The sequence below is a fragment of the Salvia miltiorrhiza genome, chromosome 3, assembly GCF_028751815.1.
Source record: "Salvia miltiorrhiza cultivar Shanhuang (shh) chromosome 3, IMPLAD_Smil_shh, whole genome shotgun sequence".
In the NCBI taxonomy this organism is placed as follows: domain Eukaryota; kingdom Viridiplantae; phylum Streptophyta; class Magnoliopsida; order Lamiales; family Lamiaceae; genus Salvia; species Salvia miltiorrhiza.
The window spans coordinates 25,089,438-25,113,001 of record NC_080389.1 but is presented as its reverse complement, the minus strand read 5'-3'; the positions used below and the strand labels follow the sequence as shown (position 1 = coordinate 25,113,001).

General features: G+C 38.1%; 1 protein-coding gene across 2 annotated transcripts in view; it reads left to right on the top strand.

Moving 5' to 3' along the window:
- LOC131015788 (xanthine dehydrogenase 2-like) overlaps positions 1–17,918 on the top strand; it is a 28,259-nt gene extending 10,341 nt beyond the window's left edge. For both annotated transcript variants that reach the window (XM_057944211.1, XM_057944212.1), the window contains 10 exons: positions 959–1,201; positions 2,405–2,719; positions 9,653–9,892; positions 10,209–10,493; positions 10,626–10,847; positions 10,946–11,107; positions 13,298–13,432; positions 14,858–15,094; positions 16,307–16,480; positions 17,451–17,918. In XM_057944211.1, coding sequence (XP_057800194.1) covers positions 959–1,201; positions 2,405–2,719; positions 9,653–9,892; positions 10,209–10,493; positions 10,626–10,847; positions 10,946–11,107; positions 13,298–13,432; positions 14,858–15,094; positions 16,307–16,480; positions 17,451–17,693 — 2,256 coding nt within the window. In that variant the 3' untranslated portion in view covers positions 17,694–17,918. The remainder of the gene's footprint in view (positions 1–958; positions 1,202–2,404; positions 2,720–9,652; positions 9,893–10,208; positions 10,494–10,625; positions 10,848–10,945; positions 11,108–13,297; positions 13,433–14,857; positions 15,095–16,306; positions 16,481–17,450) is intronic.
- The last annotated feature ends 5,646 nt before the right edge of the window (positions 17,919–23,564 follow it).

Here is a 23,564-nt window from a genome sequence, read left to right as displayed (position 1 = left end):
TGACCCACCGCTTCTCTTGTTTGATCTTCTCCATCAAATGAGTTCCTACGTAGTCTTGGAAATGTAAGGGATTTTGAGATATCTAATGTATGTTCAGTTCAATGATGAGTCTTTTAGAATCTCAGGTTGGTAGAGAGGATACCCAGGATATGAGGAGGTAAAGGTGGAAGTTGTTGTGTGTTTTCTCGTCTAAATCCTTTTCTAAGTCGAACTTGCCTTCTGCTTTTCCTTATTCTTTCCTTTGAAATCACATCAAAGGCTCTGATACCTGTTCTCAGGAACATATCTTTCTTAATTGTCATTTGTGAACAGCTTCTCTGGTCAAGGTTTTGGTGCAGCTTGCGTAAATTTGGGTGTGCCCTAATTCATATCTTGGATCCTTTTGCATCTAATTTTTGGTGTTTTCTGGGTGCTATGTGGGAATTTCTCTGGACATCTATATTACCTTTGTATGTTGGTTTATATGATTGCAAATGAATAGAAGATTTTTTTTATAATATATCAAAAGACTTTAATTGATTGTTGGGATATAATCAAAAAAAGGGGTAGCTTATGGGTCCAAGAACATAAAGTTTTCAGGCATTCACTTGTATCAGGAGTTGGTAAAGAGACCGAGTTTATTTATACCACTACTTGTTTTATTTGTTATGTTTCGGGGTGTATATTGTGCCCACTCTTTGGGGGGGGGGGGGGAGGGAATTTCTGTTTTACTTTGTTATGTTTCGGGTATCGTGCCCACTCTTTGTACTTTGTTATGTTTCGGGGTGTATATTGTGCCCAGTCTTTGTACTTCAAATGGATAATTCAATAATTTTTTTTTTTTTTTGTTTCTTATTAAAAAAAAACGCCACTTGCGGTACCTGCAAACAAATTGACATTCTGTTTCCTCTAGTCCAACCCCCCTTCCCCCCTTTTCAGCTGAAGTCAACCCAACTACCCAAGTGTTCTCTGATGGCAGGTTACAGGAGAGGCAGAGTATACAGATGATGTTCCTATGCCTCCTAATGGTTTACATGCTGCATTGATATTGAGTAAGAAGCCTCATGCACGTATACTTGCGATTGACGATATAGTGGCAAAATCTTCTCCGGGGTTTGCAGGAATTTTTTTTGCAAAACATGTGCCAGGAAGCAATATGGTTGGACCAGTTGTCATCGATGAAGAACTTTTTGCTTCAGATGTAGTCACATGTGTGGGTCAGGTAAATGTCCCAATTCTTCTTTGGCTAGGAAACATTCTCTTCATCAGTTTGGGTATGTGGTTGAGCTGCGTTAGTATGTCCCTGGAGCCTAAGCGCCTTTGACTACCATGTTTTATTCCAAAGAATCATATTCCCAGGCATCCTCCTTTATTTATTTATTTATTTATTTATTTATATATATATATATTGTTTTGAGAGGTCCCTGGCATCCTCTTAAGTAGCTGCATTTGAAGAAAGTGTTATTAGCTAGAATTATATTGACTGCCACCATAAATAGATTCTATAACTTTCTGGCAGATAAGCTCTTTTCAATTATAAAGTCTGTCTTCAACATTAAAAGCGATTCCTCGCATAACCTCAAATTGCTCTTATACTGCTCTTCTGCTTAATTTAACTCTTTTATCTGAAGTTTTGTAATTGTATGCATAAGTTCCAAACTGTTAAGTAAATAAGAGTCTCTAGGGACTTTTAGCCCTGTAAACGGTAAATATTTCTAGTATTATTATGTAGGTTATTCTTTTAGTTGCTTAGTAATGCTGGAAATGTTTTCAATATCCAATTTGTATGTGTAGAGAAGCATAAAAGAGAGACATGTATTGGAGAGAAAAAAATATGTACATTTACAACTTACAAGTATAGAGACTCTCATATATATATGTGTGTGTATATATATATATATATATATATATATATAGAGAGAGAGAGAGAGAGAGAGAGAGAGTAGAGAACTATGTTGCAATTTAATCCTAAAATAACTAGATATACAAGGAAACCTAAATATAAAGAAACTCTACAATAGTATTTATTAGTGATTGCAACTATGTAGTTATAATGTAATAGCCTTCACGCAGTTTCATACCTGGGTGGCTGGGTTAAACCAACAAACTCATTATAATAGCAGTACATGTTATCCAGAAAGTCCTGGGGCAATATCATATAGAAGGTTTAAGTCAGTAATTAGATGCTTGCTAAGTGATGGAATGTCCGGTCATCTTATGACAACTGACATAAAGAGTTAGATGCTAAATCTATAAGTTGAAATTACTTTAGTATACCAGATACATTGGTCTAGAATAAGGGAATGTTGTTACTAGAAATGAATCTTTGCAGAAAAAGAGGCCAACAACTGTTTTTACTTTTTATTTGCTGTCCGCTCATTTACAGTCATCAAAGTCATAGAGTTACATAATCATTATCTTTCAGGTTATTGGGGTGGTTGTGGCTGATACACATGAAAATGCAAAGCACGCAGCTCGGAAAGTTCACATTCAATATGAAGAACTTCCAGCGGTCTTATCTATTGAAGAAGCTATTGCATCTAACAGTTTTCACCCTGAAACTGAAAGGTGCCTGAGGAAAGGTGATGTGGACCTCTGTTTCTTGTCATCGCAGTGTGATAATATAATAGAAGGAGAGGTTCAGGTTGGTGGTCAGGAACATTTCTACTTGGAGCCAAATAGCAGTTTAGTATGGACTATTGATGGTGGAAATGAAGTTCATATGATCTCATCTACTCAAGTAAGTTTGCTAACCTGAACTTTACGACCTATGCATGTTTCTGATAGAGTGAAGGTATTGAGATAAATGAAGAACGATGAAGAGAAAAGAAATATATTTTGAAATGAATAACGGACAAGAAAAACAGATAGAAACCCTCCTCTTGCGAGACCCTACAACAAGATGTTGTCTCAAACTCCTCTTGTGAGGCCCTACAGCGGATGCTGTCCCAGATTAATACTCAAACGATAATGCTAACCCTAACTCACTAATAGCTTTTTAAAGACTTAAAGAAACTTGAGGCCCAAGTAAATAGCTTGGGGCCCACACAAAAGCCTGATCCATTACTTTACCCTAAATAACAAAATAAAAGATAATTATAACTAATTAATGAACGGCATCAGTTTCCCATGTGGCCTTTGCTGGAGTTTTCCTAGTTTTTTTGCCATGCTCAAGCTTGTGGCAGGAGATATCACACACTCATTTTGAGAGAATACCTGCTCATAATAAGCTTTGGCAGATAGAAACCCTCCTCTTGCGAGACCCTACAACAAGATGTTGTCTCAAACTCCTCTTGTGAGGCCCTACAGCGGATGCTGTCCCAGATTAATACTCAAACGATAATGCTAACCCTAACTCACTAATAGCTTTTTAAAGACTTAAAGAAACTTGAGGCCCAAGTAAATAGCTTGGGGCCCACACAAAAGCCTGATCCATTACTTTACCCTAAATAACAAAATAAAAGATAATTATAACTAATTAATGAACGGCATCAGTTTCCCATGTGGCCTTTGCTGGAGTTTTCCTAGTTTTTTTGCCATGCTCAAGCTTGTGGCAGGAGATATCACACACTCATTTTGAGAGAATACCTGCTCATAATAAGCTTCCAAAGCTCTCTTAACACTCAGAAGTGTTTGGAGATAATTGCAAAATCAATTGTGCGTTCTTAAATCAAGTGGCCCCTTTCAGATCACCCTATTCAGTTTTACTTTTAAGCACTTATTCAAAATCATTTGTTATTATAGTGGGGAGTAGTTAAGTAACATAGATGTAAGACATTTGGATGAAATTCTGCATGATTCTAAGATGGTTGATGTGGAGAACATGTTGGGAAATATACACAAATACTTCCGCCCATTATCAAATCGAAAGCAATATCAAAGATATAAATTATCTAAGACGGAAAAAATAATGACACCGATATTTAACGTGGTTCGGCCAAACTGCCTACGTCCACGGACCCACCCCAATATATTAGAGAATCTCACAAAGGAGGAGTACAACAATACCACACTGTATTTTGTATTCTTGCCTACACAGAGGCTATCTCTCGACTCACTTTTATCACTCGTGTTTAACTTTCACACTGAAGTTTTCTCTCACTATATTTCTCACTCTCTAACACTTCTTTCACAAGACTTCTTTTGTGAATTTGGGATGATTTTCAAGCTGCTGCGATGCTCCCATTTATAGCCTCCATGTTTGTTGATTCCACCTCACACCCCAACTTTCTCAAAGTTGATTACACCGCACACTCCAAAATGGAGCTGCACTTTTCCCTTTTGGTGGTGGCAAAGTTGTGGTGGTGGCAGACAACTTTCCTCAAAGTTGTGGTGGTGGTGGAGCCTCCATGTTTTTTGCTAACAATCTCCCACTTGAAGACTGATTTCAATCTGTCTTCACACCTCGATCAACGCAGCAGCCTTTCTGTCTTTGTTATTCTAGCAAACCAATTGAAGCTGAGCACAACTTCAATTTATCAATGGTTACTGCCTTTGTAAACATATCGGCTGAGTTCTTGCTTCCCTGGATCTTCTCAAGTTGTAAGATCTTCATCTCCAGCAGGTGACGGATGTAGTGATACTTCAACTCAATGTGCTTTGTCCTTGAGTGAAACGCTGGATTCTTAGCCAAGAAAATAGCACTTTGACTGTCACTAAAGAGTGTACTATTCTCATGCTTCTTCCCAAGTTCTCCCAAGAAATTCTGCAACCATACCATCTCCTTGCTTGCTTCCGTCACGGCTACATATTCAGCTTCCGTAGTAGACAACGTGACAATCTTCTGCAACTTAGAAGACCAAGAAATAGCAGTACCACCAAAAGTAAATACATACCCGGTTGTACTCTTCCGACCTTCCAGGTCATTTGATGCCAAATCTGCATCAACATAGCCAACCAACTTGGCACTCTTGCCATCAAAACATAAAGCCTTGTCCGTGGTACCTCTTAAGTAACGAAGAATCCACTTGACTGCTTCCCAATGTTGCTTGCCCGGATCACCCATGAATTGGCTTACTACTCCCACTGCATGCGCAATATCTGGCCTGGTACACACCATGGCGTACATAATGCTGCCTATTGCCGATGCATAAGGAACTTTTATCATCTCGGCACGTTCCTCCTTTGTACATGGCGACTCCTTCTTCGACAGCTTGAAGTGACAACCCAACGGGATGTTCACCGGCTTCGAATTCTGCATGTTAAATCTTTCCAATACCTTCTCAATGTAGTTGGCTTGTGAAAGATACAACTTTCCTGCCGCCTTGTCTCTTTTGATCCTCATGCCAAGAATCTGATTGGCCTCTCCAAGATCTTTCATGGAGAATCGTTCAGACAATTGCTTCTTCAACTTATCCATTTCCTTTGCATCAGCTCCTGCGATCAACATATCGTCAACGTATAGCAAAAGGATAAGATAACTTTTGTCGAACCTCTTGTAGTAGCAACAATGATCAGCGTGGCATCTCGCGTAGCCAATCTCCAACATAAAACTGTCAAACTTCTTATACCACTGCTTCGGAGCTTGCTTCAGGCCATACAAGCTCTTTTTCAACTTGCACACAAGATTTTCTTTTCCTTTCACCACGAATCCCTCGGGCTGTGTCATGTACAAGTTTTCCTCCAAATCACCATGAAGGAACGCTGTCTTTACATCCATCTGATGTAACAACAAGTTTTCTGCAACTACCATGCTCAACACTAAACGAATAGTGGTCAGTTTCACAACAGGAGTAAAAATATCGGTATAATCAATACCGTATCGTTGCTCAAACCCTTTGACAACCAGCCTTGCCTTGTAGCGTTTGCTACCATCAGCTTCAATCTTGATTCGATAGATCCACTTGCAGTGCAATGCCTTCTTCCCCTTCGGGAGCTCTACAAGTTCCCAAGTGCCGTTTAGGATAAGAGATTCAATCTCATCATCCATAGCAACTCTCCACATCCGCTTATTACTACCAGAATCTGCCTCTGCATAGCATTCAGGCTCACCACCATCAGTAAGTAGTAAATAAAAATTAGAGGGCGAGTACCTATCAGGTGCACGTCGCTCTCTAACCGGTCTTGGCAGCGGATTGTTTGGTGGTGGGGTTCTTGGCTCCTCATCTGGAACCTCTTCAAAATTCTGGCTCTCCTTGCTCCCACTCGAGTTTGAGATGTCTAACTCGACTACTTGGGAATCAGAATTGCCAGGGCTAGATGCTTTCACTCTTTCCTTGTACAACACCTGTTCATTGAAAAACACATCTCTACTTCGAATAACCTTTCGGTTCTGCTCATCCCAGAGCCTATAACCGAACTCGTCTCCACCATAACCAATGAACGTACACTTAAGAGATTTAGCATCTAACTTGCTTCTATTAACATGATCAATATGAGCATAAGCAACACATCCAAAGATGCGTAGAAAAGATAGGTTTACCTCTTTTCCTGTCCATTCTTCCTCAGGTATCCGAAACTCCAATGGAACTGATGGACCTCTATTGATTAGGTATGCAGCTGTGTTAACTGCATCTGCCCAAAACATCTTAGGCAACCCACTTTTCAGCCTCATGCATCTTGCTCGCTCATTTAGTGTTCTGTTCATCCGTTCTGCTACACCATTCTGCTGGGGAGTTCCTCTCACGGTTTTCTCCATGCGAATCCCATTCTCAGCACAGTAGTCTTTGAACTCCTTAAGTTCATATTCTCCTCCATTGTCGGATCGTAGACACTTTACTTTCAGCCCTGTTTCAGTTTCTACAAGGGCTTTCCACTTCCTGAAAGTATCAAATGCATCGGATTTATTTTTAAGAAAATAAACCCATACCTTTCGAGTGGAATCATCAATGAAGGTTATGTAGTATTCCGAGCCACCAAGGGATTTTACAGGCGCCGGTCCCCATAGATCACTATGGACCAGCTCTAGCTTCTGCGTCTTCAAGGTTCTGCCACCTCTCGAGAAGCTTACCCTTTTCTGCTTTCCGAACACGCAATCCTCGCACAGGCCAACTTCAACAGTTTCCAGGCCAGGCAGCCTACCCTTCGAACACATTATCTTCATCCCCTTTTCGCTCATGTGGCCAAGCCGACAATGCCACAAATCTGCATTGTTCACTCCTCCTGCAAGATCAATGCAATCTTTGGAGTTAGTTGTCATATACAACGTGCCATCCTTCTTTCCACGAGCTACAATCATAGCTCCCTTGATTATCTTCCAATTACTGCAGCCAAATGTCACTGTGTAGCCTTCTGCATCAAGCTGCCCAATTGAAAGTAAGTTCCTTTTCAGTCCAGGAATATGTCTGACTTGATTCAGCTTCAACTCGGATCCGTTGGATGTCACAACTCGCACGTCTCCCTTTCCCACGATTTTCAGGGGCTCATCATCAGCAAGATACACCTGTCCAAAATCGCCAGAGACATAATTTTCAATTATATCTTTATTACTGCATGAATGGAAAGACGCTCCAGAATCCAGCACCCACGACTCCATCGGACTGGTCACGCTCAGGACCAACGCCTCGCCTACATCTTCTGTTGTGGCTGCGTTCGCTGTCTTTTTGTGATCCTTTTTCTTCGGTGGCGCTTTACACTGATTCTTAAAGTGCCCGAACTCTTCACAGTTCCAGCACTGGATTGAACCCTTATCCGTCCTGGATTGGCTCTTTCCTCTGGACTTTGACCTTCCCCTGTTCTGCCTTCCTTTCGATCTTCCTCGATATTCCGTGTTCAGTGCAGCCCCTGACCCTGAAGTAGATGGAGATTCTTTCCTGCGAATCTCCTCGCTGATCATCAGATCTCTTACTTCGTCAAAGCGCAACTTTGCCTTTGCCGATGAAGCGCTAACTGCTGTCACTGTTCCGGCCCAACTTTCTGGCAAAGAAGATAGCATTATTAGGGCACGAACTTCATCATCAAACTCGATCTTCACCGAGCTCAGCTGTGTGGTGATCATGTTGAACTCGTTCAAATGATTCTGCACTGGTGTGCTCTCGGACATTTTTAGATTGAACAATCGTCTCATCAAATGTACTTTGTTTGCAGTTGATGGTTTCTGGTACATCTCCGCCAGAATCGCCAACATCTCCTTTGTTGACTTTGCTCCAGTCGTGTGGTAGGCAACGTTCCTGGACAGCGATAAACGTATTGCACTCATCGCCTTTCTGTCCAGCAGCTCCCACTCGTCCGGATCCATCTTATCTGGTTTTTCTTTGAGGGGCTGATGTAGATCTTTTCCATAAAGATAATCCTCGATCTGCATCTTCCAGAAACCGAAATCCGTACCATCGAACTTCTCAATCGTAATCTTTCCGTCGCCCATCGTAACTGCTCCCAATTGATAAACAAGATAATTTTCTCAAAGTAATTCTTTTCTGATGTGGAGGTTCAGTAATTACTGCAACCACAGAGCATACTAAGAATTACAAAAGAACAATCACTGTTCACAACGAAATCACTATTCACGATGAATAGTAACAGCACAAGAAAATTATCAGACCGCCACAAACGTGGCTCTGATACCAGTTGTTGGGAAATATACACAAATACTTCCGCCCATTATCAAATCGAAAGCAATATCAAAGATATAAATTATCTAAGACGGAAAAAATAATGACACCGATATTTAACGTGGTTCGGCCAAACTGCCTACGTCCACGGACCCACCCCAATATATTAGAGAATCTCACAAAGGAGGAGTACAACAATACCACACTGTATTTTGTATTCTTGCCTACACAGAGGCTATCTCTCGACTCACTTTTATCACTCGTGTTTAACTTTCACACTGAAGTTTTCTCTCACTATATTTCTCACTCTCTAACACTTCTTTCACAAGACTTCTTTTGTGAATTTGGGATGATTTTCAAGCTGCTGCGATGCTCCCATTTATAGCCTCCATGTTTGTTGATTCCACCTCACACCCCAACTTTCTCAAAGTTGATTACACCGCACACTCCAAAATGGAGCTGCACTTTTCCCTTTTGGTGGTGGCAAAGTTGTGGTGGTGGCAGACAACTTTCCTCAAAGTTCCTCCATGTTTTTTGCTAACAGAACAAACTCAACTGATGAGAACGAGAAAGAATAAGATGGTATTAGGAAATGAATATACTGTATTATGGCTTAATTGATTAGATCTATTTGTTTAGGTGATTTATTACTTCTTGTTGTGGTTCCGCTTGAAGCTCTTATGTTTTCTATCTAGTATAGTGTTGTGTGGGTGTTTTGATGGAGCTTATGATAAACTGAAAGTGCTGATTATGTTCTCCAAAAAACAGCTTGTAGGCTCTCTTTAACCAACAAAAGCGCTTATAGGCTTTCAAAGTACTAATTTACGAGAAGAGCAAGAAGCTTCAAGCTTATTTTCAAATAAGACCTTGCTTTAATAAATCCTTAAAAAAATTGGCGAAGAACCTCAAATTAATAAATTTAATTGACTGCTGAACTCTTTCCTAGTTTAAGTTAACAATCTGACATTTTCTTTGATTTGATTCCCGTCGTTCTCTTCGTCCCCTTATTTTACAAAATTAGTTCACAATAAGAATTTCATATATTCAATTGCTAGAAGTTAGTGAATGTCCCCTTCATTTTGAAATTTGAACATGTCTACGTCTTTTATTTTTTGTTTAAAAAAATGAATGTAGAAAAAAACTTGACTCTCGAAGTCTATGCTGAAGTTCTGAATTTCTGCCAGGCCCCTAAGAAGCACCAACAGTATGTTGCCCGTGTTCTTGGTCTTCCGATGTCAAAAGTGGTGTGCAAGGCTAAAAGAGTTGGCGGTGGATTTGGAGGGAAAGAAACCAGGTCTGCTTTCCTTGCTGCTGTGGCTGCCATTCCATCATATTTACTAAATCGTCCAGTAAAGATTACACTAGATAGGGATATTGACATGATGATAACAGGACAGCGGCATAGCTTTCTTGGGAAGTATAAGGTATACCTTGTTTCTGTGAATAATTAAGGTTTACTGTTTTTGCACTCCTGATATCATCACGTAGAATTTGCATCTTGATTGCTTCACATAAATTGACAATATGCACTAGGTGAAGTTCTCAACATCTGAATCTGCTTTTATTTGAGGAGGGGGGAAGACTTATGTCTTTCTGTGTGTTGGAAGATAAAGAGTGTTATGATACTATCTTTTAAATATGCCTCTCTTTTTAATGAGAACTCGTTACTGATTGACGATTCTTCATTTTGTTTAGTTATCTTTCTTGGGTTAAGTTGCTCTGTGGAAATACATTTTGTAGGTTGGTTTTACAAAAGATGGAAAAATACTTGCTTTGGATCTTAAAATCTTCAACAATGGAGGAAACTCACTTGATCTCTCACTTGCTGTGCTTGAACGTGCCATGTTCCATTCAGACAATGTATATGAGATTCCTAATGTTAGGATCAAAGGAATGGTTTGCTTCACAAATTTGCCTAGTAATACTGCTTTCCGAGGATTCGGTGGTCCACAAGGTATGCTGATTGCTGAAAACTGGATTCAAAGAATATCCATGGAACTTAAGAAAAGCCCGGAAGAGATTAGGGTAAGTGTTTTGTCTCGATAAGAGTATCCAGTGTTTTTTTTATTATTTTATTCTGTGTGTATGTTTCTGGTTGGTGGTTTAATGCAGTAATAGCTTTTGATGTCTATATCTGTTCTCTTTGCTGTTTTGCAGGAGATGAATTTTCAGAGGGACGGTTCAGTGTTGCATTATGGTCAAAAAATTGAAAACAGCACCCTGGAGCGTCTCTGGAAAGAACTCAAGATATCCTCTGACTTTTTGGCTGTTAAAAAAGAAGTGGAGAGGTTCAATACTCATAATAGATGGGTGAAGCGTGGAGTGGCTATTATCCCTACAAAATTTGGCATATCTTTTACTGCAAAATTTATGAATCAGGTAGTCTTTTGTTTTTATACTCATCATGGCTTTTGTATCTTCATTCTATTGAACATCTGATGGTGATTTTGATTCGTTCATACGCTTGTGGGTCCTAGGCAGGTGCGCTAGTGCACGTTTATACAGATGGAACTGTGTTAGTCACACATGGGGGCGTTGAGATGGGGCAGGGTTTGCATACAAAAGTGGCACAGGTGGCTGCGTCTTCTTTCAACATTCCGCTCAGCTCCGTATTTATATCAGAGACAAGTACAGATAAGGTGAATAAAGATGCGCTTTCTTTCTTTCTATTTCTTTTTTTTTTTTTTGGGTTATGACCAATGTTGCCAAAATTGCTATCCGCAAGTTGGGCATTTGAGTGACATCTAAGCTCTAGCGTGCCTGGCTGCCAAATTTGCAACTTATTAGTATTAGTCTTTTTTTGGGGTAAAAATCACTTTATCTCCCAACGTTAGATCATTTTATCAAAAATGTCCCAACGTTAAATAAATACATTTTTTTACCTTACGTTTAGGAGAAGTTAAAAAAATATGCTGATACCATAGTTTTGACATTTCCCTCTGGAAGAAATATATAGCATTGGCCTTGCCACCTCAACAAGGATGATATTGTTTTCTAGGGTGATTGTATAGAGAGATGACGATTGCCAGATTTCTTTTTTTTCTTTTTCTTTTTTCTTGTAAAAAATGATGTTATCCTCGTTGAGGTGGCAAGGCCTCAATGCCAAGTAGTTCTTCCGGCAAGACATGTCAGAGTTCTGATATCTGATCGCAGAAAGAGTTGTGGGATATTTTTGTGACTACTGTGAAACATTAGGTATAAAAATGTAATTAGTTAAACATATGGAAGTTTTTGAAAAAGCAGTCAAAAGTTGGGATATAACGTGATAATTTATTTTATCAGATAGCTAATTTCAATAATTTAAAGTCGTAATACTATAAATTAATTTGAACAGTTTCAAAATTCCAAACTTTTGTTCCAACAGAAACAGGAAAAGGTTATCATCTTTTCTGAGGATAAAATGGGCCCCTTGGGAATCTTGAGCCACCTAAGTCATGTTAGGGACTCTTGAGCCACCTAGGTCATGTTTTATTGTCTAAGGTAGGGTGGGTGGGTGCCTAGGCTGATTAGTACAAAAGCGATTGTGACTGTGGAACATGAAATTGGTTGCCAATCTTATTGCAAGTCTGTACTTATTTTTATTATTCCACAGTAACAATTCTAACTAGAAGGATAAGGATGAACTTACGGTTCTATTGTAAAGTCCTACTGCTTTCTCGGTTACTTTCACTTTATCCATTGTTTCATGACTTAAAAACTTTTCTTGAAGCATATAGTTGGATGCTACTCACTTTTGGTTTATGTTTTTTTTTTAACTTTTTTAGAAAATCAAATCAACAGTGCCCTTTCATACAAATTCTAGATTGTCAATGCTAAAATTATCTGGGAAACTCAATCGACTTGGAGACCAACAAATGCTATGTTTTGGATTGATGAATTTTATAATCTGTAATTACTTATGGTTTGACACATTATTGGATGACTTCATTCTTTCCTGTCCAATTCTGGTTTCTTGAAAGTCCATGACTCCAGGTGTACATTGTATATGTACAACTCAATTCTCTGAACCTTTTCATTTGATGAGTAAGTTGGTCAAAAGTTCTCTTTCTATTAAAAATTATCAGTGGAGGACCAGAATTCACCTGTGTCGGGACTTTGCCCTAGGAAATCCAGAAACTCCTGAACGTATAGAAATGGCTTGTGTAAACGAGTTCACAAAGCCGTTCGTCGACTCCGTTTTCCATTCAAAGCTCAGTGTTTAGTATCAATACAAGCCCGGAAAAAATAGAAGGAATTCGGATTTGTTGTACCATACATGTCTTCTGTTAGGCATATAAGTTAGGGAGCCCTAACTTAACCCAATACTAGCTCGGAAAAATATTGACTCCCTCTTATGTATCATTCCTCACTTTAATGTGGAACCAGTGGGGGTTTTTTGTAACATCTTCAAGTATAGATTGAATCCTCAAATGCGATGGTAAATTCATCTGATCCTAGGGCAAAGTCCTCAACATACAGTCGTATACATGCAATAGTTGGCTGTAATATAATAGAGATCCATATTTGTTTCTTGCACTTCCATATTTGTTTGCAAATGGATCTTCAAATTCACCTGTATCAGTGAGGGACCAGAAATTCACCTGTGAGGGCGGAGGTTGGTCGAAAGTTCTCTTTCTTCTATTAGGGATTATCAGTGAAAGACCAGAAATTAACCTGTGTCTGGACAATATAATATGATTGCCTACTGCCCTTCCCCTAATGCTTGCTTGAAAGATGCATCTATTACAACCATTATTTTGAATGTTTTCACTCACTTTGCATAGTACTTGATTTACCATTTTTTGTGTGGACTCAAAGAAATAATGTTTTTCTATTCTTCCCCTAATTAGGTTCCGAATGCATCACCAACAGCTGCTTCTGCAAGTTCTGATATATATGGTGCAGCAGTTTTAGATGCATGTGAGCAAATAAAAGCACGCATGGAGCCTATAGCATCAAAACACAATTTTGTCTCATTTGCGGAGGTAATAATTTGACTTTTTTTTATTTTAGTGAGTTTCACTACTGCATCTTCCATCTCTGCCTTGCAGATTGCTAAAATGAATTAGACTTCTTTTTCTATTGCAGTGCCGAAAACAGGGAAATAGATGTGCTTATATTGATAGAAATTTGTCATTCTTATGTTGGCATGTTGAAACATTGATTAACATTCAAAATTACATGTAAAAATGATCATGAATTTATTTAAGTAAAAGTTTCTTCATCCTGTATGAAGCATAAAAACCGAATAGATCTATAGAGATGCCATAACAGCCCAAATTGGTTCTCATTCAGCTTATACTATAATGAAAATTATACTATAATCCTAACACAGTCAAAACTCTGTTCTTCAAATAATGGATCAACATAATAATGAAACCCCAACTTACTGAAACCTAACTAAATAGGCAATAAACTCCAATGGCCCAGAAAACCTTATTCCTAATCCTAATCTATAGTAAAAACAACTTATTAAATAATAGCAACTTAAGAAGAACAATATTACTAATCCGGGACGTTTCCTTTGAGTGATAGGAGGATAGATTGATAGAAATAATCCAAACTAATTAACCATTTACTTTGATCGATTGATTAATTTTGCACTTGTTTTACCATTTTATCTTTCAAATACACAATCCTATGTTTTATCAATCTATCCTATCACTCAAAGTAAACGCCCCCTAAGAGTATAGAGATGACTATGATAAAAGTATAGGGTATATTCTACATGAAGAGAGTATCCCATATATATATGGAGTAGAAAACTGGGGTTACAACTAGGTTACATGTGATGAAGATGTCGGCAATATGATTTGGATGAAGAAGTGAAAGGAGTACCAATAGTCTGGCTCAATACACAGTCCCAAATATAGTAGCAGTCAACCTCAATGTCATTCATTCTTTCATGAAAAAACTGGATTATCTGCGATGTAAATAGCTGCTTAGTTATCACGAGGCATAAGCAACCCCAATTCCTTAAGCAGATTCTTTAACACAATCATCTCAGTAGCAATGTGAGCTATAGCTATATACTCAGCCTTGACATAAGATCCAACAACCTTGTGTTGTTTCTTACTTTGCCACAGTTATTTCATAAGATAGTCCAATCAATATTTCATAAATCCACAAAAAGCTATTCATATTATATATTGATGCTGTTGGCGTTGAGCTGTATATGGAGTAACCATTATTGGGCTAAGCTTGACAAACTGGAGGCTTATGAGAATTGGATATAGGGGTATGTGTATACAGCATAAAAGTTCTGCATTTATATGCTTCTCATCTCTAATATGTTATCTATATTTTCCTTCTGAAATACGCATTGCAAGACTCACCATGCGAAATTTTAGATATGCTGATGAACTAATTTATCTGAGTCAATCACATCAAGTGTCTACTTTCAATATCAGCTCGCCAGTGCATGCTACATGGAGCGAATAGACCTTTCCGCTCATGGATTTTATAGAACACCTGATATTGGTTTTGATTGGGGAGCTGGTAAAGGGACTCCATTTAAGTACTTCACTTATGGGGCAGCATTTGCTGAGGTTGAAATTGACACATTAGTAGGAGACTTCCATACAAGGCAGGCAGATGTGATTTTGGATCTTGGTTTTCCATTAAATCCAGCTATTGATGTTGGACAGGTTTGTCCCTGCTGCTTTATATAATGTTCATCACTAACATATTGAATTTATATTAGCTCATCTATGATTCTATTATTAGTATGGTTTCTCTCAGTGAAAAAAAAGGCTTTAGTGGAACTTATTTAATTTGATATTTTTTCCTTAATGTTTGATATGCAATTGATGCACCCTTTGTTGTGGGAGAAAAAAAAAAGAACCCTTCTTGCAAGATTAGGTGTTCTGTTGTGTTGAATGTCAAAAGAAGTTGTCTGTCATAATCATGGCATAAGTGGATAATTTTACTGGCAAGTTATACAGTTACTCTTGTAAAATATAAGAAACTGTTTCGGTTCTCCACCTTGTCTTTTGACATATTTTCCCATCCATATTAGTTGAGTAATGAGACATCTTTCAAATTCATCTTATTTGTGATCTTCTAAAACAGTAAAACATTTGTTTTAAGGAATCCTCTAAAACATTATGGTGTGGAACATGATGTCCTAAAAATAAATCCAAATTAACCATCTTAAACTGACTTGGAAGTGGACTTGTTGGCAACAGGGGCCGATGATACACCTTAAAACCATATTACTTTGGACGCCAGATAAAACATATTAGAAACTTATCAGTTTGTTCCAGAAAAAGGAAATATGGATCCCTGTGTCAGTCATAGAGAAGCCTTTCACAAGCTACTTCAGACTACAACACCTCTACTTTTCAATTTCTCCCAATCATATAGTGTATTAGTGTTGCATAGGTTATCCTAGCCTTGGGCGTGTTTTTTCGATTGGGATTGGGCACACAACAGCGGAAAACTGGCTATTCTTTTAGGGGGCGTTTACTTTGAAAGATTAGCCTTGATTAGATAAAAATAGTATGGCTAATCCCTTGTTTACTTTGTTGGATTGAAACTTTGGGATATCCCAAGGCCCTTGATTATTTTTATCTTCTAAGCTAGTTTTGCTTGATTCTTAGGGTGGGATTGGAGTAATCCTACTATTGAGGATAAAAATACTCAATCATCCATTTTATCAATCATGCAAAGTAAACTCCCCCTTATGGTTTTAACTGAGTTAATACTATTGGAATTGGGAGAGTTATCTATTTCCTCTATTCTCATTAATGCCTGCTATCCAAATAAAAAAACCAGTTACTTCCTCAAAAAAAAAAAAAAAAAAAAAAAAAAAAACTGTTATTTCTCCTACCTAGAATTCATTTTGTTGTTCTCCACAGATTGAAGGTGCATTTGTACAAGGTCTTGGATGGGTGGCTCTGGAAGAGCTAAAATGGGGCGATGCTGCTCACAAGTGGATACCAGCAGGATGTCTTTACACTTGTGGTCCTGGTAGTTACAAGATTCCATCCATTAACGACGTCCCATTGAAATTCAATATCTCCCTCCTTAAGGTTAACATGCTAACACATTTTTCTGCCTCCTTGGGTTTTAGTTACGAAGGTGTTAATAATTATCATTCGCAATAATGGAGCAAATGTCATGAATGGCTTCAGCTCCCTTAAGATATTCTCCAATTATGCAAGTTTGTCCCTTTGCAGTTGTTTTCCTCTTTTCTCTTTACTGCAGAAAGTTTCATTACAATCACTATCTTAATAAGTAGCTTAACACTTGTTTTTACTTTGTGGTTTGTAGCTTAACAGTAGTAGTAGCCTAGTTAATAGGAGAGCCTAAATGTATTTGTGTACTTATCTGCACATCATCCATCATGCGCAGCTTTTGAATTATGTTTGCTTGATATATCATTTTGTTTGCTAGAGTGAATATAGAGGACAACCTACTATTTCTGGACTTTGTAGTTCCCTTTTCCTGGAATAATCAAGTCACTGTACTTGATACTTTAGTTTTCATTTAAATAATTGTAAAAACAAACTACTGTGAAATCTAGAATCTCTTTTATTTAGACTATTTGTTTCTTCACTTAAAAGTTCGGCAATGGTTGTCACTATCCTAGCCGGTTGTGGTTTCATGAGGAGGAAGAAAGGATGTAGAGGTAGAATTGAGAGATGTAGAGATGCAGAGAGATAAAAGAAGAGCAAGAGAGTGTTTAAAGAGCTGTAATCCCCTATTTTAAGGAATCCATTAATAATGTGATGTTATCTTGTATTTTTCACTTGCCCCAAGTCTCTTATGCAGTGTACGTTTTTTCCCCTTCCTTCGCCTATGGTTAAGTTAAGTCAGGGGACAATGGTGCTATCCCATACCCATTTCAATTATTTTAGTTATGTCTGTTGATAATCTATTTCTTGGAGATACTTGTGTACCTGGTCTTTTCGTTGCATAACTGTATGTTTTGTTGTTTACATCATGCATAAATTTTGTTGTTTATATTCTGGATTAACAACCCATGTATATTTGATGAAGGGTGCCCCAAATCCTAAGGCAATCCACTCATCCAAAGCAGTGGGAGAGCCGCCCTTCTTTCTGGCCTCAGCTGTATTCTTCGCAATCAAGGATGCCATCAGAGCTGCGAGGGCGGAGGTTGGTCTTAGTGATTGGTTTTGTCTGGATAATCCAGCAACTCCTGAACGTATACGGATGGCTTGCGTAGATGAGTTCACAAAGCCTTTCATTGATTCTATTTTCCATCCGAAGCTCAGTGTTTAGTATCAATACTAGCTCGGAAAAATGGAAGGAATTAAGATTTGTTGTATCATACATTTCAAGTATAGATTGAATCCTCAAATGCGATGGTGGATTCATCTGGTCCTAGGGCAAAGTCCTCAACTCGTACATGCAATAGTGGATTGTAAATTGTTTGCAAATCTTCACATTCATTTGGGTCTTTTGTACTTTCTATATTTGTTATTTGAACATTCTGTTTCGTTGTTATTCTATTTCTTAATGGCCACCTACGATTGGTCAATAATTCAAAAAGGGCAGAAAACAAGAGTTAAAACGATTTATTATGCATTATCAAAGAGTCTTTGGTGAAAGTTCATTTTTATTTGGACGTATGACTGATAATACTCCCTCCGTCCCGTAAGAGTGTATTACATTTTCCATTTTCGTCCGTCTCAAAAGAGTGCATCACTTTCATTTTGGGACATAACTCCTATTTTTCTCATTTTAACCACAATCACTCATTTCTACATAACCTCATAATCAATTCAACAAAAACTACTCATTTTTACTCAACACTTTATCTACCAATTTTTTTTCTTAAAACTCACACCATCCCTTATATAATACACTCTTACGGGACGGAGGGAGTATTCATTTTCGCATGTATCTGTTACATCAATCGGATTGTAAGTATTTTTTTTTTTTTTGTTTTGCGCACTTTTGCACAATATGATGCAATTTTAAGTGTAATATACGAATTGGCATTTGCTTCCTAATTGAAGCACAATTTTAAAATAGATTCAATATTAAATATCATATTATGATGTTTTCACATCAATCGAATTGAAAAGTTCAATTAAAAAAAAATTGTGCGCTTATGACAATAGGATGTGATTTTTAGTGTAACATACGAATTAGCGTTTTGTTTGGAATTGAAACATAATTTTGAAATAGATCTAAATTTTGTATCATATTATAATGTTTTCACATCAATCGACTTGAAAAATTCATTAAAAAAAAGCGCAATTTTTATTATAATTGCACGAATTAGCATTTTGCTCATAATGCAAGCACAATTTTGAAACATATCTAATACTATAAGTATCATATTATTATGTTTTCACATCGATCGGATGAAAAAGTTAAACAAAAAAATGTTGCGTGTTTTTGCACAATAGGATGTGAGTTTTTGTGCAATGCACGATTTAGCGTTTTATTCAGAATCGAAACACAAGTTTGTAACTAATCTAATACTGTGTATCATATTATACATCAATCGGGTAATATTCAATAAATAAATTTAGCGCATTTTTACATTTTCAGTGTAATGCACGAATTAACGTTGTGTTGGAATTGAAGCACAATTTTGAAATAGCTAAATGATATTTTATTAAGGAAATAAACCTAGCACAACAATGCAGATTAAGGAGTGGGCTTTAATGGGAGAAAGTTAGAGGGAAAAAAAGACCAAGCAAGGAAAAGAGTACTCGTTTATTATAACGAGAAGAGAAAAAACCACATAAGGACAAAGAATCAAAAGAACCATTGAGACCCAAACTCCAGCGCACCGAGTGTTTGTAAAAAGTCCCAACTGACGAAACAAGAGTGACGCAAAAAGGCCGACCTGCTAGAACCAAAATCCTAAAGCATCGGGCAATAAATCTCAATAAGCCACCCAAACCCAACATACCTGCCATAAGAAAGCAAACCTGCTGCACAACCAGAGGCTCAAGAGTATAAGCTAACAAAGCAACAAGAGCCATGAGCTCCCATGCCACAAAACTCACGACCCACGAACAACCACCCGCGTACAACAAGGGTGCCAACTACTTGACAAAACACCTCAAAGACCCAGCCAAAAGAAGCTCGCCAAAAGCCTGGCGGAATGCCCATCAAGTGCTCAACGTAAAATGGTACCCAATTCGCCGAAAGAACCAAGTATTGAGATTTGTAGGCCTAACATATGCATGATTTTCTTAAATGGTGCTGAATTTTTGGACCATTTATCATAGAGTTGCTCGATGACCAAATTACTTTGAATGGCTTTCTTGACATTAACTATTTCGTTGTCTGCACAATATAGTTGGATTTCAGCCATCACATTTCGTCTTTTAGAATTCAATTGACTGAACATGTTCCATCATTTGATGTAGCTCTTCATAGTCGGTTATCCATTCAGTGGGAACCAACTTTTCAAGATCCTTCTAGGTGATCTGCCTCGGGATTTGGATAATTCTACCAATTTTATTCTAGCTTTAGCTAAGACCATGAGAGCATTAGAAGAACTTTGATTTTTTAAATCAAGGTTGTGATTTTGCAGCCTGTACACGATTTGATGATGTAAAATTTTCATGAAGCAATTAAGGGTTTTGGGAAATCCACCACTAAGAATTTAAGGATCCTGGTCCGCGAAGCTCCCGCCTTTCCCCATGTCATTGGTAGTCCGAGAGATCCCAATGGTGTAATGGATTCTCCCATAAAGCCGTACAACGGATTATCCGGCGATTTAAGAGTATCATTTAGAGCCATAGTTGTTAAGCAATCCTTCTAGATTATGTTGACAGCACTCCCAGAATTCACAAAAATACAATGAATAGTACAATTGGCTACATCTGCCGAGAAAACTAATGCATCGTCGTGTGGGTGGACAAGCCGTGTTTGATCATCTGGCCCAAAAGAAGTGTTTGGCTCCTTCTCTGCATTGCGTACAGTCATGACATGCCTCGAGTAAGTTCCAGCTCTACACGAGCGAACAATCTGCTTTCTTGCTCTGTTGGACATAGGGCCATTCTCATCCCCAATTATCATATGTACTTGTCTCTTTTCCTCCCGTCGTGGAGTAGCAGCTCTGTGACCATCCCCTTTATTCCTCTGATTTCCCTCCGCCCTGGTATTATAATTATTATCTTGCAAATGAGGGGGGGCGTTTGCTTCACAAATTGGTCTAATCTTCCCTGTCTTATCAATATCTCCAACTGGTGACGAAGGTGTCCACAATATTTCGTAGGGTGTCCGTAATGATTATGATACTGGCATAGCAAGCCGCTTGGTCCGGGCTTGGGAGCTCCTACTGCAAAGTCCTTTGGAGCTCTGAACCAAGGTTCATTCTTGATCAAGTGAAAAATTTATTCTTGGGGTTTGTTTAGCGGGGTCTGATCAGTTAGTCTATTTACGTTGTGCACCAACCTGGGCCCTTGTTCGTTTCAAGCGGGTGGATATGCTAGTTGCGTACCCCCCTACATCACTCTGGAGGGGCAATCCCCCATATGGCGCCCTTCCCTGATAACGGGTGTCTGTTTGTGCAGGTCTGCCATCTACTTTCTTTGGTTTGTTACTGTCGTACTCCATTTTCCGGGCAGCTCTGGCCTCTTCTAGCTGAATATATCTCGGGAGACGAGTTAAAATATCATCAAAATCTTGTGGTGGTTTGACTTGTAAGTTCTCAAAGAAGGCCCCAGGCCTCAGTCGTCGGACGAAGGTATACCCCTTGATTCGTGATTCACCCCTGGGAACCTCCAGAGATGCTTTGTGAAGCGAGCTGTGAGTTTCTTTAAAGTCTCATTTGATCCCTGTTTCATGTCAATGAGTGACATTTTTACAACGCGCTTCAAACTCGCGAACTGGCATATGAAGGCATCATGGAGGTGTTCAAAAGATCGAATTGAGTTAGGTTCTAAAGTCCGAAACCACTGTTGAGCCATCCCTGTTAGTGTAGTGGAGAATATTCTACACTTGATCCCCTCAGTATACTGATGTAAAGTGATCATGGTTTCAAATCTGGCCATGTGCACCTCTGGATCATCCAATCCATCGTAATCCATAGCAATAGGCTTGTAGTGGCGAGGCAACGGGTCTGCCAGGATGTCCTCTGAAAAGGGGCTTGAGCCCAGCCTGGAGACAATTTCAGGACGATATGGTCTATGATGACTTTCTCCTTTTCCCTCGGTTGGAAATTGTTGACTTCCTCAGCTATGAAAGTGCGTCCTTCTTTTTCCCTTGGGCAGGTGTTTCTTTCTCAGTGACTTTTGTCCTCACACCATTTTCTTTTCCGCGCAACAGATCTGTTTTTCTCCCCAATTACCTCTTCCAATTCTTGAAGGTGCCTTTGCATAGCTGAGACTCTCTATTGTAACTGAGCTGGATCCTACAGATCTGGCTCTGTCATGATCGGACTTAACTAAGGATAGATAAGCTGGGAAAATCGTGACTAGGGAAGGGAAATTAGAAGAGGGGATATAAAGGGGTGATAAATAATATTGAGGGAATTGAAATAAGATCGAGATATAATATGAGAACAAGACACACATATATAGTTGATGACTAGTAATCAGTCATGAGTATCCGATCAAAATGTTTACACAATCCCTTGTTTTGATAATTCAACACAAATAGAATAAACTACATCATTATTGAGTGTTCGCAACAGAAATGAGAATGTGATACATGTATGAAGACATGTATCGTCAAAAGTTTATTTAGTAAATATGACAAAGCTTCACTCGACACCTCAGCATCACCCATCACTGCTCAACCTGTACATTTAGAAATATATGCAGGGTTGAGTACAAAGTACTCAGTAGACATATGTCGAAAATCATATACATATTTACATAAACTGTAAATTGTCGTGCCATCTCAACAGTATAGCCAGAGGTTTTTACTTATAAAGGCCCAAGCATACTAAATTCATTTGTGATTCTAAAGTTCGTCTGCAGACTAAGTTCTTTTGTAATCTATCATATCTGAAGTTGTGCGCCAGAGAGGTGGCCACCTCTCACGGACACTTGACCGGCCAACCCGCTTGATGACTCGCGGTCACTGTGTACACTAATCCCGGCAGGATAGCTATCCGCTCAGGATCCGAATTCGATTATAAACTGGCAGATAGATATCATACTAAAATCTAAAACATTTATGGCAAGACAATAGTTGAAATAATTCAATTCAAATGCTTTTGAAATTAATAACTTGCTTGAATGTAAACATTTATTTTGCTTGATATTTATATGAAAGTAATGCCTACCTGGTTGCAGTGTTTTGCTACTAAGGGCGGAAATTCTTCCGATAGTATTCACTCCCACGCTTGACCTTTACTACGAGAATACAAGGTAAGACGTTCGAAAATTCTCAATTAATGAGAATGCATGTTCACTATGAAGTCCTTATTAATCGAGAAATTATTATGCTAAGGTAATAACCCAACTAGTTTTATTAATAATCCAGAAGATTAAATAATAAAACTAAGTTAAAGACTTGATTAATGAGTTGGATTTAAAAACTCTCATTAATCATACCAACTTAGAATATTTAAGACCCTCGTAGATAAATTAGAGTTAATCCAATTAACTCCAAAAGCTAAGTTAATAAATCAAATTAATAACTCAATTAATCTAATCCAAATAAATACTAATTTGATAAGGATTAATCTCATTCATAAAATTCATTTAAGAAAATAATTAATGGGCTAAGAAATTTGGTTTAAGAAAATGATTCACTTATATATAATTCTCATCTAGATTAATCCATAATAAAGACAATAAGTATCATTAATGGATTAATTCATTCTAATTAACACCATAATTCTAATTAGCAATTTAATCAATTCTAATTAGAAAATAATTAAACATAATAGAGTTCCAATAATTAATTAATTAAAGGAACTAAGTAATTAATCAAACTTAGGCAAATTAATAATTAATTAAAGCCCTCTTAAATAAATCAAAGATTCATAGGGCTTAAGTTTAATCCCAATTAAACATTTTTAAAACAGAGCCCATTAAATATTTCTCTTTAAAAAAACGGCCCAATGAAAGAGAGGCCCAAATCAGTTTATTTTTTTTTTCTTAAGAAATGCCCAAGAGGAAGGCCCAATCTCTCTTATACCTCACCTCACGCCTCTCTCTCTATTTTCTT